The sequence below is a fragment of the Tamandua tetradactyla genome, chromosome 16 (assembly GCF_023851605.1).
Source record: "Tamandua tetradactyla isolate mTamTet1 chromosome 16, mTamTet1.pri, whole genome shotgun sequence".
Lineage (NCBI taxonomy): Eukaryota > Metazoa > Chordata > Mammalia > Pilosa > Myrmecophagidae > Tamandua > Tamandua tetradactyla.
This window is the reverse complement of record NC_135342.1, coordinates 18,013,175-18,026,795: the sequence shown is the minus strand read 5'-3', so window position 1 is coordinate 18,026,795 and position 13,621 is coordinate 18,013,175. Positions and strand designations below refer to the sequence as shown.

Here is a 13,621-nt window from a genome sequence, read left to right as displayed (position 1 = left end):
ATTATACCCCTTACGGGCACACACTTATTTCAGTACATAGTTTAAATGATCTTTTAAGCAACACTATCCAGGTACTGACGAAAGCTATTGATGAAACTGCAGCCTGCGAATGGAAGGCTAAAGCCTAACTAGCAAGGGGTTTAGGCTTCATCTGCAGGCAGAGGATTCCCCTGTCAGTATCCTACATCTGTGTTCACCTATTTAACACAGCTCCTCTCACCTTTCAAGTTCCCCATACTTTTACCTTTCTTTTAATCAATTTCCCTAACCCCGCCAAGCAGATGTTTTTATTTCTATCAACTCCATCTCCGTCACCTGCCCTCGTGACGAATGTGTGCGAGTACGAACATTATTAGCGCTCCAGATTGGGGGCGAACAGGCAGCTCAAGATCGCGCTTGCGCGCTGCTCTGGGAGACAGCGTCCACCTCGCTCCGCCCCTCGTATTCTGCAGTTCCGGCTCTGCAGATTCACTGCTCACGTTTCTGTTCTTCGGGGATCTTTCTGCCCTTTCATCTCGCTTCCATGTCACTTGTGAGACGAGTCTGCCTGCAAATAGCTTAAATTGATTTTTTGCCTCTCTTAGTTCGCGGCAGCTCACTGGCCTTTAGCGAAAGTGCGGCTGTGAACGAGCAGGCGCGCGCGGGGCTCGGCGGAGGCGCGTTCCGGCTCGAGGCGGCGACGACTACGACGACGAGGAGAGCGGACGGAGGTGGAGCTTGAAGCAGCGGCGGAGCTCATGCCCCGGGACGGCGGGCGGACCCGGAGAGACAAGTCCGGGACCCGGGGCATGTCCCCGGGGCCCCCGTGAGGAGGCGGCGGCGGCGGCGGAGATGGAGCTCCCGCCGCAAGAGGCTCCGCCCGGGTCGGGCGCAAACGGCGACTCCGATGAGTCCCCCGCCGAGGCCCCCTCCGAGGCCCGACCTCCCAGCCCCGCATCGCCCCCAGCCGACGGGCGCCTCAAGGCTGCAGCCAAGCGCGTTACATTCCCGTCGGACGAGGATATCGTGTCCGGAGCGGTGGAGCCCAAAGACCCTTGGAGACACGGTAGCTGTGGCGGGGGTGTGGGGGCGGTTCGGGAGGGGTCGGTACAGCTTTTGGCACCGAGGTAGCGCTCAGTAAGTTGTGCGTGATGGTTCAAGGAGACAGTCGTCACTTTGGAGCCGGAGGGGATTAGAGGAGGGGGTGACTATCAAATTGGGAAGGTGAAAAATGGCTGTTTTTTGCCTCCTCCCTCGGAAAAGGGACCCTGAAGGTGATCGTCTTAGAACTAAAACGATGGGCAACAGGGTACAGTTTGGTGGTTTGTGAGATTGGAGGGTGGCAATCTTTGTGTTTATAGTTTCCCCAGAGAAGGACACAGAGAGCAGTCAGGGGAGAAAGAGTGGGTCGATATTGGCGCCGAAAGGGCAGTCGCAGTTGTTTGATGGATCCTCGGGGATGGAAAGAGGGTTAAGTGGCTGGTCTGCAAGTTCTGGGAGCGGGACTGTCGGTGACTTTCTTGGCTGAAGGGAGGAAGAGGAATAAATCTGAATTGTAGTTGGTAAATCCTGGGAAAGGGGAGACAAAATAAAGCCCTGGAAAGGAGTTGGTGGTAATTTTGAGGGCAGGTGCGATAGTCAGTGAAGGTGTTGGGTCTAGGGATTCAGAAGAAGAAAAACCATGCCCCTTATCCTCTCTCCCTTCCTCAACAAAAAGGGGAAGTAGCAGATTGTCAGCGATTCGGGGACAGAGGAACTTTGGAACCTGGCTATAGAAAGGTCGTCTTTTTTTTTTTTTTTTTTTCCCTGAGTAAGTTAGGTCAGGAATTGAGTGACTGGTCAGTAGAAGGTGAGAGCATTGAAGAAGTGTGGGGCAAGTCTGTAGATGATAGTTTTCTGAAGAAGGTAATTAGGGGTTAGAAGATCAGGTACATTTAGAGGTGGAGGAGTGGGTTGAACCCATGGGGCTGGGAAGGTGAAAAAGTTTAGATCTTTGGACACGTGGGAGGTGGATGGCAGCATTGAGCCTGTTTCTGTCCTGGAGAGACCTGTCAGTCTTGGCTGGGGTGTGGCCTGGGGAGACAGGAATCAGAACAGCTATGACTTTGTAGAAGACCCCCTGGAAAGGGGTAAAAACTGTTGCCACTCCGGGCAGTGGAGGAGTTGGTGGCTTTAATCTCAGGGTGGAAGTGAGGGTGGAAAACATGGCAACTGGAAGCTGAATACCCAAGGAGCTCCCACAAATGCCAGCGTGGCTAGTTCTTCTTAAATAGAAATGGGTTAATTTAAGACTCTTGACATTGGAAGTCAGCCATATCCTTGGGCTCTAGGCCCCAGGGGTCAGTGGTCTGTTTGGGTTGAAGGACTTGGGGGAATGGGGCTGAAGAAGGGAAGAGTTGAAGTGAACCCTAGCTATAGAGAGCATGGTGTCCATTCCAGGGTGTTCAGAACAGGAAAGGGAGAGACCTGGGGAGACAGAGAAGAGTGGTGGTCAAGAGGAGAGGCTCCAGTTCAGTCCCTGATTGCCATTTTCCTACTTTGTGATCTCTGGGTCATCAATTAACTCCTCAGCGCCTCAGGCCCTCCCCACTCCTCCCTCCCCACCCCCCACAAGGTGGGTAATAGTACCCTACTATAGGATTTAAGAGAAGACTAAATGGGGTCATGTAAGAAAAGTGACTGGCCAAAGTAAGCCAATTATTGTTAGAAAGGTGATGTTGATAATTTTAGGGGCCAGTGTAGAGGAGCTGGTTCATGAGGCTGGGGCCTGTTTCTTGTGGCCTCAAGCTTCCAAGAAAGAGGCAGAGGTAGTGGTCAGTTTCTGGGCTGCGGGAGGAGATGATGGGTTTGGCCCAAAGGGTCCACAGGGTAAGTCTGGAGGCCATCAACTTCAAGGAGTGGGGAAGACCATCTTGGCTGGTTGAGAGTGACAGGATCAGAAGAGAGTGGAGTCTCACCAGGGCCTGGCTGCAGAGAAGTGTGTGATTTGACGTGTGTCTTCCAGAAAGAGGGAAAAAGTTGCTGGTCAGCCTGTGGTCTGGAAGGCCAGTGGGAAAGGGCAGTTGGAGTGTTTGGCACAGGTCAGGGAACTGTTTCTGGTCTGTAGGTTTCCAGGAGAGGAGCAACTGTTTTGTAACCAGCTGTTTGGCTTTAAGTAAGCCTCCAGTCTCTTTCTTTGTAAATGGAGGTGCAAATTTAATTTGTGGGGTGATTGTGAAGATTAAACAATATATTTCTTTTAAGTTCCAGCCACATAGTAAGAGCCTAGTAAATCGCAACTGCTGTTATTCAGGTAGAACTGGGCTTTTCTGTTTTGTTTTTGTTTGGTCTTCATGGGCTGAAATATTTTGGGCAGTCTTGAGGAGGCAATGAAAAAGTTTGAGGGGAGGGAAGAATGTCTTTCAGGAAAGGGTGCATTGGAGTCAGCCTGGGAGGAGTTGCAAGAAGGGTTGTTGATTGACCTGCTCTCAGTAGGAGTGAGAGTTTGCAGGCTAGGGAGGCACAGCAAGGCCAGGTCAGGACTCCTATCTCTGAGAAATTGATGGATCTGGGATGGAGAGCTGATTACAAGGGGGAATCAGTCTGTCTGTGGGCTGGAGAGTTCCTCTGTCTGGCTGAGGAGAGGTGCTGAGGATCTGGGGAAGAAGGGGAAGGAGTTGGGTACTCTTAGGCCTGGGCTAGGAAGGGATCATTGTGAAGATGTGAGTTTGGGCAAATAAAGTGGAGGGCTGTCAACCCCAAGGAGCTGGTGTTGAGCCTTTGTGTCTCATAAGGACAAGGGAGTCTTTGAGTCCTTGAGACTGAGGGAGGCCGAGGCTTTGCAAGGCTGTAGAAGAGGAAATGTAGAGAAAGTTGGTCCAAGGGGCTATCAGTGGGTTGGGCTGGGGAGGAGGGCTGGGACCAGGCCTCAAGAGGCAGCTCAGCTGGAGGAATAGAGCTGAAAAGCTGGAGGGTGGAGATTTTGAGCAGAGTCTCAGGCCCGTGAAGGCCATCCGATAGTTGCAGGCTGATTTGCTTGCTGGTGGTCTTTCTCCCGCACTGGAATGGAAGGGCAGACACTGTGTCTGACCTGTTTTCCCAGCAGCTTGAGGGACTGACAGGACTAGTTGTTGAAAGTGTGCCTGTGGACATGTGTACGGCCGTTCTTAAAGGGGTGAGGCCAGGCCATGCATGGGGCTCGTCTATCCAGAGTGTGGCCCCAAGGGACTGAGTAGTTGGGAGTTGCTGTGGCAACAGTGCAAAGCTGTGTGACCTGGATGTCTGAGAGGAGGGGCTGAACCATGGGCAGGGGCTGCAGGGTGTAGCCTGGTATGCACGGAAGAGTCATTGAAGCTGGAGGAGGAGGTGGCGATGGGGAGTGGGAGGGCAAGGGGTTAGCTTAGCACTGCCAGGCTAGGCACAGGTCCGTGTTCTCCCTGGGGGTAGGTGTGGATGCCAGTGGAAAAAGGGCTATCTGGCTGCCCATCATCCCACTCTACCCCATCACATGAGGGCAGGCTCCTCTTTCCAGTCCCTTCTGAGCACTGTGTGTATGTGTGGGGTGGAGTGGGTGGGTCGGGGTGGGGGGATGGGTTTGCAAGGCAGGCATGTGAGAGGAACTTGTGATGAGAGCACGTGACACCAGCCACAGTCTAAGTCTAGGAGGTTACCTGCTCCCCCCTCCCCCGCAGTGACTCATTCTGTATCTCCTGACCTCCAGCAGGGAGTCATTCTTGGAGTGGGAAGGAAAGGGTTCTTTGCCCCCCAGGAAATTCCTCACAGAAAGAGAGGGTGTCTGTAACGTGAAGGGACCCCAACATGTGCTGTCTCTGGCCACCTGAGCCTCAGCAGGTTGGGATGTGAAGGAAGCAGTGGCCATGGTGTTCTTAAATGGAGACCCACGAGGGTGGAAATGCCACACTGTCCTGTTCTTTTGATGCCTGGCCTGCAAGTTTGGTCCTTGAAACTGGCTTGACAGGTAGAAATGTACCTGTCAGTGGAGAAATGAGACTCTAAGTTAAAAGAATATTTTATCCTAAGTGTGATATTGCTCAGGGGCAGGCAGTGGGGTTTTGGGGTTGGTTTTGAGGCTGGGAGGCTATAGCATCAGCTCAGCTTTCCACTTGGTCCTGACTTTGCTTCCTGTAGCCAAGCTGTGCCTGTAAACCTTGCCCCGGAGCAGCAGTGTGTGCAGAGTATTACGTCTGTGCCTCAGGTTTTCTTTTTCAAAAGGCAGGTGACAATGGTAGCTCCTCACAGGGTTGTTGCAAGAATGGGGTGAGATAACACAGTGCCAGATCTACAGTATATGCACAGCATGATTCCCTCGTCATTACTGTGGTCACCAGGCCTCTGCCCCTCCATCCTCCCCATCCCAGTTCTGAACCCATAGTTTCCCACTTATCTTTCCCTCAGAATCTCTCTTATCCCTCAGGGTCCCAGCTGAGGGTCCACTATCCAAGATAAATGCCCCATCCTCCCTAACCATGCATGGGGAAAAGCGCAGGTCCTAGGCCTGCTCCTTTTACAAGCTGGGTGGCTGTGGGCAAGTTGCCCAACCTCTCTGACTTAAAAAAAAAATCAGCACATCTGGACCCACCAGTGTGAGAAGCCCCCTGGCTTGGTAGCAAGGGTACCAAGATTTCAAATTATAAATTTGATCCCCACCCTCTCCATATCCATCTGATGACACTGGACAAGTTGCAGCTCCTGTGTGAGTCTGGGTCTCCTCGGGTCCTGGTCTCCTGGTACCTTCTGCCCTGTTACCACACATTTTTCTTGTTAAGCACCTTGTTAAGGTTGTTAAGCACCTTGTGGAGTGTCTTCTCTGCCAGCCCCCCAGCATTCTGGCACGAAGATGGAGTTTATCAGTTCATTCAGACTCTGGCAGCTCTTAGTGCCTGCACACTCATGGGACTGCCCTGATTCTTTCCACCTCCAACTTCCCTTCAAGGGCAAAGGCTACGTGGGAATGAACTGTGACCCTTCCTGTGTACACAGGAATTCGGGCCGGGGATGGAATCTGGGAGGGATGAGACTGTTTCTCAGATTTGATATTTTGTGCTGGTATTTAGGTGAAACTTCTGTTTTATCTTTGGTAGGGTTGTAGTTAATCTAGGGTGTGCCAGGACAGAAGCGCCAAAAAGTCCACTGACAGACAGGCTTTGACATTTCTCCGTGAGCCCCCAGAAAGACCACCCACACAGCAGGCACTCAGTAAATAGTCATAGGATGAGTCAATGAAAGGGCATATGTGTGTTTTAGGGGCGAGGGATTGTGTCTCTTGTGAGCTTTTTGCAGGGATTCAGCTTGAAGAGTATTAGGAATCATGGAACCAGTTGCCTTGGGTGCAAGTGAAGCAGTCTCAGGAATGGGAACCAGGAATCTGTGTTTTTATAGAAGCTCCCTGGGCAGTTCTGACTCACTGGGTTTGGCTGTCCTAGTCTCAGGCTCCCTGTTCACCTCAGGCATTCAATCCTGGGAATGCCCCTGGTCCTCAGTTCATGGGTGGGCCTTCAGTGTCCTGGCTGGCTGAGTGAATTGGAGATTCTGTTACCAATCATTCATTCAGTGGGGTATGGTCACTTAGTATAGGTCTTGGAACTTTCAGGTATTAGGGATCCAGGGGGAAAAGACAGGCCCAGTTCCTCCAAGAAGGTAATGGTTGAGTGAGGGAGACACACAGGACATTAAACCAGGGTGCTGAGGATTCTAATTAAGGAGCATACCCAGGGTGTGCCTGGGCAGGAGGACAGGGCAAAGATGGCATCCTGGGGGAAGGGACATCTGAGGCCTGAAGAAATCACAGGAGGAGCACGGGGAGGGTGTTTCAGGCAGTGGGAACAGAATGTGCAAAGGACTGGAGGTGAGAGGACAGATGGCTGAGGAACTGAACAAATGCCAGCCTTGTGGGTGTTGGGAGCCTGGAGCTGGGGGCAAAATGGACAAGAGGTGAGGCTGGAGAAGATGGGTGCGATTGGCCATGAATGGGCCTGAGAGGTCATGCCAGCCTGAAGATGGTGGGGAGTTTTAAGATGGGACTTGATTTGTGCGTGTGTGTGTGGGGGTTTTTTTTTTTTAATGATTTGTGTTTTTAACAGAATTCTCCATCAGGGTGGGGGTGATTTTGAGGGGGCGAGACTGAGGGGGGAACCAGGGAGGTAGCCATGGCCCAGGAACCTGTAGGCTCTAGGCTAGTGTGGCCCTGAATAGGCTAATAGCTAACATTTTACTTCACTGATTTATTCATTCACTGTATCTGAGCCTCCTCCCATTCCTCCAAAAGATTTTTGCCCTTGCCAGTATTTTCTTTAACACTTCTGAGGTGGCAGTTTTCCCCCCATCCATTCTCTCCTTTGATCTCTATGTCCCCCCTCCCCAAGTTGGTTAGTTCAACCTTTCCATTTTGGCTCAGCTCCAAGGCCCCAGAACTCTTTGTGGTACCCGGCTCTCTGCAGGCTCTCGCACCAGGTGGGTGTTTGGATGGATGGATAGATGAACGATGGAGCTATACAGCAGCCACTCCAAAGTCTGTTCTTATGCTTCCCTTACTCCATACACCTGGCTGCAGTGTATCCCTCAAGGTGGGAGTGGAGGTTTGAGTATTTGCTGACAGATGCCAGCTCTGGGGCTTTGGCATGTGACTACTGAAGCCCTTCCCCCTTTCCAGCAGAGCCTGTAGTCTGATGCTCTGTGCAGAGACTTGTTGGGTTCCAGTTGGCAGGTCCTTCCTGGTTAGATAGGTGGGCCTCTCTTCGAAGCTGATGCTTGGGACCCATCGGAATCAGACTCGTGTGCCACCTTCACACCCACCTCCCATTTCTTGACAGCCTTAGAATCTGTGCCAGCTGCTGTCAGTGGCGTCAGAGAACTGCTTGTGTTCTCTGCACCCTCCTCTTTTTGCAAAGCAAAGCAAAGCAGCTTCACAGCCAAAGGAGGTTCTCACTTGGTTCCCAGAGCCACAAAGAGGGGGGATGTCAGATGGCACTTCAGTGAGATGACCATGAGCACCAGGGATGTGCTTCCATAGTGGGGTTGTGCTGCCTGACGGCGGCCACAATGACAGTAGGGATATTCATGGAGCTCTCACTAGGTCTAAGCTCTGAACTTACATTTACTCATTTCATCTTCACAGTAGCCAAGAGGGGAAAACAGAGTCTCATGGGTGCCATCTATGGGGGGAGTTGGCTTCAAACCCACAGCCTGGTTCCCAAGAAAGAATGGTCTGGCCTGGCCCTCTGTTCCCTTTCCCCAAAGCCTCTGATGGCTCCTTGATAACCACAGGACCATCTCCCCATCCCTGAGCCTATCCCCAGTTGGATGCCAGTTGACCTGCTGGTGCCCTCGCCCTTCTGGCTTATAGATGCTGGTTTCCTATGCTCAGCCCTCCTGTTCATTAGCCTCTACCTTCCGACTCAGTCGTCACCTCCTCACGGGGCACCCTCTCTCATCACCAGGCAGAGTGCCTGTGTTCCCATGGCACGCCTCACACTGTTGTTACTTGTTTGGGTACATCTCCCCCCACTGGATCCAGAAGCTCCACGAGGGACTGCGTCCTATCCGCCTGGCTCCTGGGAGGTGCCAAATGAGCAAACACCTCCAGGAACCCTTGGAATCTTGTCATTGGGGCCTCAGAGCAGTAGGGGGCTTGAAGAGAGCTAGGAGAAAGAAAGATTTTGTTCCTTGTGTCATTTCTTCAAGGATTCCTTGCCAGCAAGCATTTATTGTGTCTCTTCTTTGCTTTATTCTGTGCTAGGTAGGGGGCTCTTCTGGCTGCTCCCCCTGTTCTCTCAGGGTCCTTTCCCGCCCATTCACCCAGCATCACCACAGTGTCTTTCACATGGTGTTCTGTGAGTCCCCCACTGTCTTTCACTTGCAATCCAAGTTCCCTGCAACAGCTTAGGAGGCAGGCATGACTTGGCCTCTGCCACCCTAGGTGACCACAGCTAGATTGTCCTTCTCCTGCACTCACAGGGAAGCCACAGTGGCTTCTTTCTTTCAGTTTCTAGAACACATGGGGAACTTCCCACACCTATCCTTCTAGAATGCTGGCCCTACTCACACAGCTTTCTCTTGCTCATCTTTCAAGGACCAGCACATCCTAGCCTCCCAACCCTCTGATCAGGCTTCCCCATCAGGGGGTCTGCCAGTGCTCTCTCTTACCCACTCAACTATGAACATCACGAGTGCAAGGCTGTGTTTGTGGTGCCATCATCTCCCCCAGTGCCCACCACATGGCAATGTGCCTGTCACTGAGCAAGACTGCACCATTTTTGGTAGAGGGATAAGCTAGTATGATGCTGGACTCAGGTACCACCCCAGGCCCTGCCCTTGTGCAGCTTGGGGTCAAGCTGACAAAGAAAAGAAATTGTGGATAGGGGAGGAGGAGCTGCAGAGAGCTGGCCAATCTGATGAGAGCAGGAGGGCAGGACCATGGGGCGGACCATGGGGCAGACCCGCTTCCGCTATTAACTTGCAGCGTGTCATAAGCCAAGGTACTTGCCCTCTCTGTGCGGTAGGATGGTGTCTGGGCCATTTGCACTGCATATCTGTTTTCCCATTGTTCTGTATGGGTCACCCCACCATTTAGGGAAGTGAGTCGTTCCCAGGAACTCCTCCCTGTTGTGGGGCAGTAGCTAAGAGAGCCAGGTTCTGGTAACATCTGCCTTTCTACCTTTGTGGGAGGTGACCCCATTTCCCATCCCCCTCCTACAGCAAAGTCTATCATAGGAGGAGGTTGAGGGTGTTGGGTGTGTCCAGCCACCAGCCCTTCTCACTCCTTGCTCTGTCATCCTTTTCATTCCTGGGCTCCAGATCCTTCCTTCCTGGCCCAATTCTCTGCACTTTGATCAAAATGATCAGAAAGTTCTCAGTTCCCCTAGGGACTCTTTTCCTTGCTGGGCCTGGGCATCTGTAGTACTGAGCTTTTCCCCAGTCCTGTACACTCTGTATTGCCCCTGTCTGAGGACATGTCAGTCTCCCTCATAGGACTGCCATCTCTAGGAGGCAAGGCTGGGCGGTGTCAGTCACTGCTGTGTTCTGGCACAGTGCCACACACAGAGTAGGTGCTGTGTGAGAGTTGTTATGATAGGATGGCCTGGGGGTATGGGGTGGCTGCAGGGAGCACCCCTGAAGACAATGCCCTTCACGGAGCTGTGCTCAGAGTCTTGTGTCCAAAGGCTCCCGGCCTGCCTGACCCTGGGGAGACTTCCTAGGCCAGGAGCCCTGTGGGAGAAGCAGGTGTCAGGAGGTGGGGCCGTCTGCCCCATCCTGTTCCTGGAGCCAAATGCCTTTGCTTGCTGACCACTCAGCCAAGAGAATCCAGGACTGGCACAGGTCCCTTCCCTATCTCCAGAGTCATAATTATCAGGGGTGGAAGTTTAATATCCTTATTCTACAAATGAGGCAACAGGCCTTCGAAGGTACTTAACCAGGAAGGGCCTGGCTGTCAGAACAGGTTCCTACCACTCCACGGCCACCTTGCTGGTGTTGAGGAGCCGTGTGTCTGTGCTGTAGTTACATACCTGGGAAAGGGCAGCTGAAGAGACCTGCCTGGCTGTGCCCTGGTGTCCCCCTCCCTGTTTCCACCCATCAGCTCTGGGGAAGCTGCTTCCATCTGCAGCCATAGCAAGGAACAGAGTGACCTTGGGCTGGGTTTGTCTCCTTACCTGGCGCAGAGCCGGAGAAATCCTCCTGGGGAAGGATGGGTATGTCGTCCCCTGGAAGCTGTAGCAATTACTGGTACTGGGAAAGGCACCTGAACCTTTGCAGTGCGCGTTGATTCTTTTCTGACCTTAGAATTAAGTAAAGTATGTTTATTGTAAGAAAAAAAGAAAGTCTAAAGGAGAAAATTTTGCTTGTTAATCTCACCATCTGGAATGTTCTTTTTTTAAACAGCTCTATTGAGATATTCACATATGCAATTTACCCATCTAAAATGTGCAGTTTATTGGTTTTCATTATATTCACACTTTTGCATCCATCATCAGTCAATTTTAGAACATTTTCTTGACTCCATAAAGAAACCCTGAGCCTCTTAACCCTCATGCCCAATTCCTCCATTATCCTGACCCTAAACTTAGGTAGCTGTCATGTCCTTTCCATCCGTATGAATTTGCCTGTTTTGGACATTTCATTATATTATAAATAGAATCATACAATATATGGTATTTTTTGTCTGGTTTCTTTCACTCAGCGTCATCCTTTCTGATTTATTTTAATTTTATTTTGTTAACACATATATATCACATAAAATTTCCCATTTTAACCGTTGTTAAGTGTACAACTCAGTGGCACTGATTCTATGTGCAATATTATGCTACCATCACCACTATTTATTTTGGTTTTGATTTGCATCGTTTCATGTGCTTATTGGACATTTGTATATCTTCTTTGGGGAAAATTCTGTTCAGATCTTTTGCCCATTTTTAAATTGGTTGGTCTTTTTATTACCTGATTGTAAAAGTTCTGTATAAATTCTAGATTTTATGCAGGTATAAAATCAGGTATATGATTTGCACCATCTGGAATGTTTTCATTGTTAAATGCTGGTGCATCTCCTTCCTGTCTCTTTTCAATGGTTAGATACACAGCCACACGTAGGTAAAAATAAAATGGAAACCATACATTATGGACAGTTGAATATCCTGTTTTTTCACTTCATTTTCATTTAATTTCATTTTCTGTTTTTTTTTTTTTTACAAGCAGAATTTAAAAGTTACCATTGCTTTGTTGTAATTGGTTTTAGCTATTTCCATACTGCTGAACATTTAGGTCCTTTCTGGTTTTCGGTTGCATAAAGAATGCAGTTCTGTTCATCTTTGTCCATAAGGCTTTCTCAGAAAAGATTCTTAGAAGGTAGGTGGCCAGGTCAAGGGGTAGGAACATTCTGAGGCATTGGATGCAATATGTGACTGATCTGTAAGCCTTGAAGGGCAGGGATTTATTTTTTTCAATGAATGAATGATATTTGCAGTTTGAATGTTTTGATGCCAAAATGGTGCCTTGCTTTAGTTAACGTTCGTTTGACTAGCAGTTACCTGTTTATTGTTAGGTATTATACACTTTTGGGAATTGCCTCTTTGTTCCCTTTGCCTATTTTTGTTTAGGGACCTTTTGCAAAGATTCCTTCTCTAGTGGAGATACTAACTCTTTGGAATTTTGTTTTCTAGGTATTTTTTTCTTCTTTGTCATTTGCCCGTTATTTGCCCAGCCCAGGTTGTTTGTTAAAGAATGAATTAATAAATATGTCCTTTAGTTTTCAGACATCTCATAAGGATGGGTGGTGTATTCTACCTTTTGGAGATAAGGAAAGTGAGGTTGGGCCATCAGAAATTCCCGGCAGCCGCTTTCCATTACCGGAACCTTGCTGGGCCAATAAACAGCTCACATTAGTTTGACTGAAATTCCAAACTGAAACTCACTCAGAGCATCTGAGTCCTGTAGGCTGTTTGGCACCCCTGACTAGAAACTTGAAGTGGGTAGACCGACGGAACCTTCGTAGTTCTTACAGGGTTGGTTGTCCCCTGATGGGCATTGACTTTCCTTAGAGACCCTCATCGCTGAGCCTGGCCCTGTTGCCTGTCTTGATGGGTGGTAGTGTTAAGCAGCAAGCCACTGAGAAGCTTGGCAGACCTTTTGCGAGCACCTTGGTGCCTGTTCCCTGGTTCTGGGCTGCATCCCTTTTCTGTTTCCTTCATTTGACCCTCACAGTGATCTTCAGTTCCCCAAAGAAACAGTTTGCTCTCTTGCTTTCAAGCCTTTGCACATGCTTTTCTCTCTGCTGGGACACTCTTTTCCCCTCTGCGTTTTAAGTTATAGTCATTAAATTTTTTCTTGGTACGTAAGATATGCATGCAGTATACATTTAAGTTTTAGCGTAATATAATGAGAACCAGTGAGCTTACCTCCTAGCTTAAGAATGAGAATAGTGCCATCAGTTCACCTCTGCCTCTTGGGGCATGTGGGGAGCACAGTAGCTCTGTAATTGCTTGTCCTGAATGTTTTGGTTGTTATTCCCTTGTTTTTTTGTTGTTTTCAATGAATTTTATTAAAAATTTCCGACATCTACCAGTAGTCTCTAACTATCAAGCAACAACTTCCTCTTCTCCCTGTTTCCCTTTCTCCTGTGACCTCTATTTCTTTTCTTTTTCTTTTTTTTTATAGTAAAGGAAATTTTTAGTATCTTGAGTATTGGTTTTATGTGTCAAATCTCATCAAATTGTACATTTTAAATGTGTGCAGTTTATTTCACATCAGTTATTCCTCAATAAAGTTGTATAGTGTCAAAAAAGCAACCAACCGAAAAAAAAAAGCAAACTTAAACCCGGCAATAGTCCCACCTTCCAATACCTAACCTGAAGGACATTTAGAAGCATAGAGCTGGTTGTCTCAAAAAGAAGAATTTGTGAATTCTTACATCAATAGTGGCTCATTCTAAACTTTGGGCTTTTTGCTTTGGGAGAATTAGGCCCATATCCTGATTTGGATGACCTTTCCTAAACTGTTGGCCAGGAAATATTTCATATGTCCATATCTTATTTGAAAAATTGGGTATTTGTCATCCAAACTTCGTCACCTGTCTATCCCTTTTTAGGAAAGCAGTGGGATGTAGCTTGTTGTTAAATTAGTTATCTCACCTCTGTTCTGTCTCTATTCTACCTCT

The 13,621-nt window shown here is 49.3% G+C and overlaps 1 protein-coding gene across 1 annotated transcript in view; it reads left to right on the top strand.

Annotated features, from left to right (window-relative positions):
* Nucleotides 1–387: 387 nt before the first annotated feature.
* PPP1R37 (protein phosphatase 1 regulatory subunit 37) overlaps nt 388–13,621 on the top strand; it is an 83,153-nt gene continuing 69,919 nt past the window's right edge. Inside the window, exon 1 of the mRNA XM_077131469.1 lies at nt 388–1,045. Within this exon, the coding sequence (XP_076987584.1) occupies nt 832–1,045 (214 nt within the window). The 5' untranslated portion in view covers nt 388–831. The remainder of the gene's footprint in view (nt 1,046–13,621) is intronic.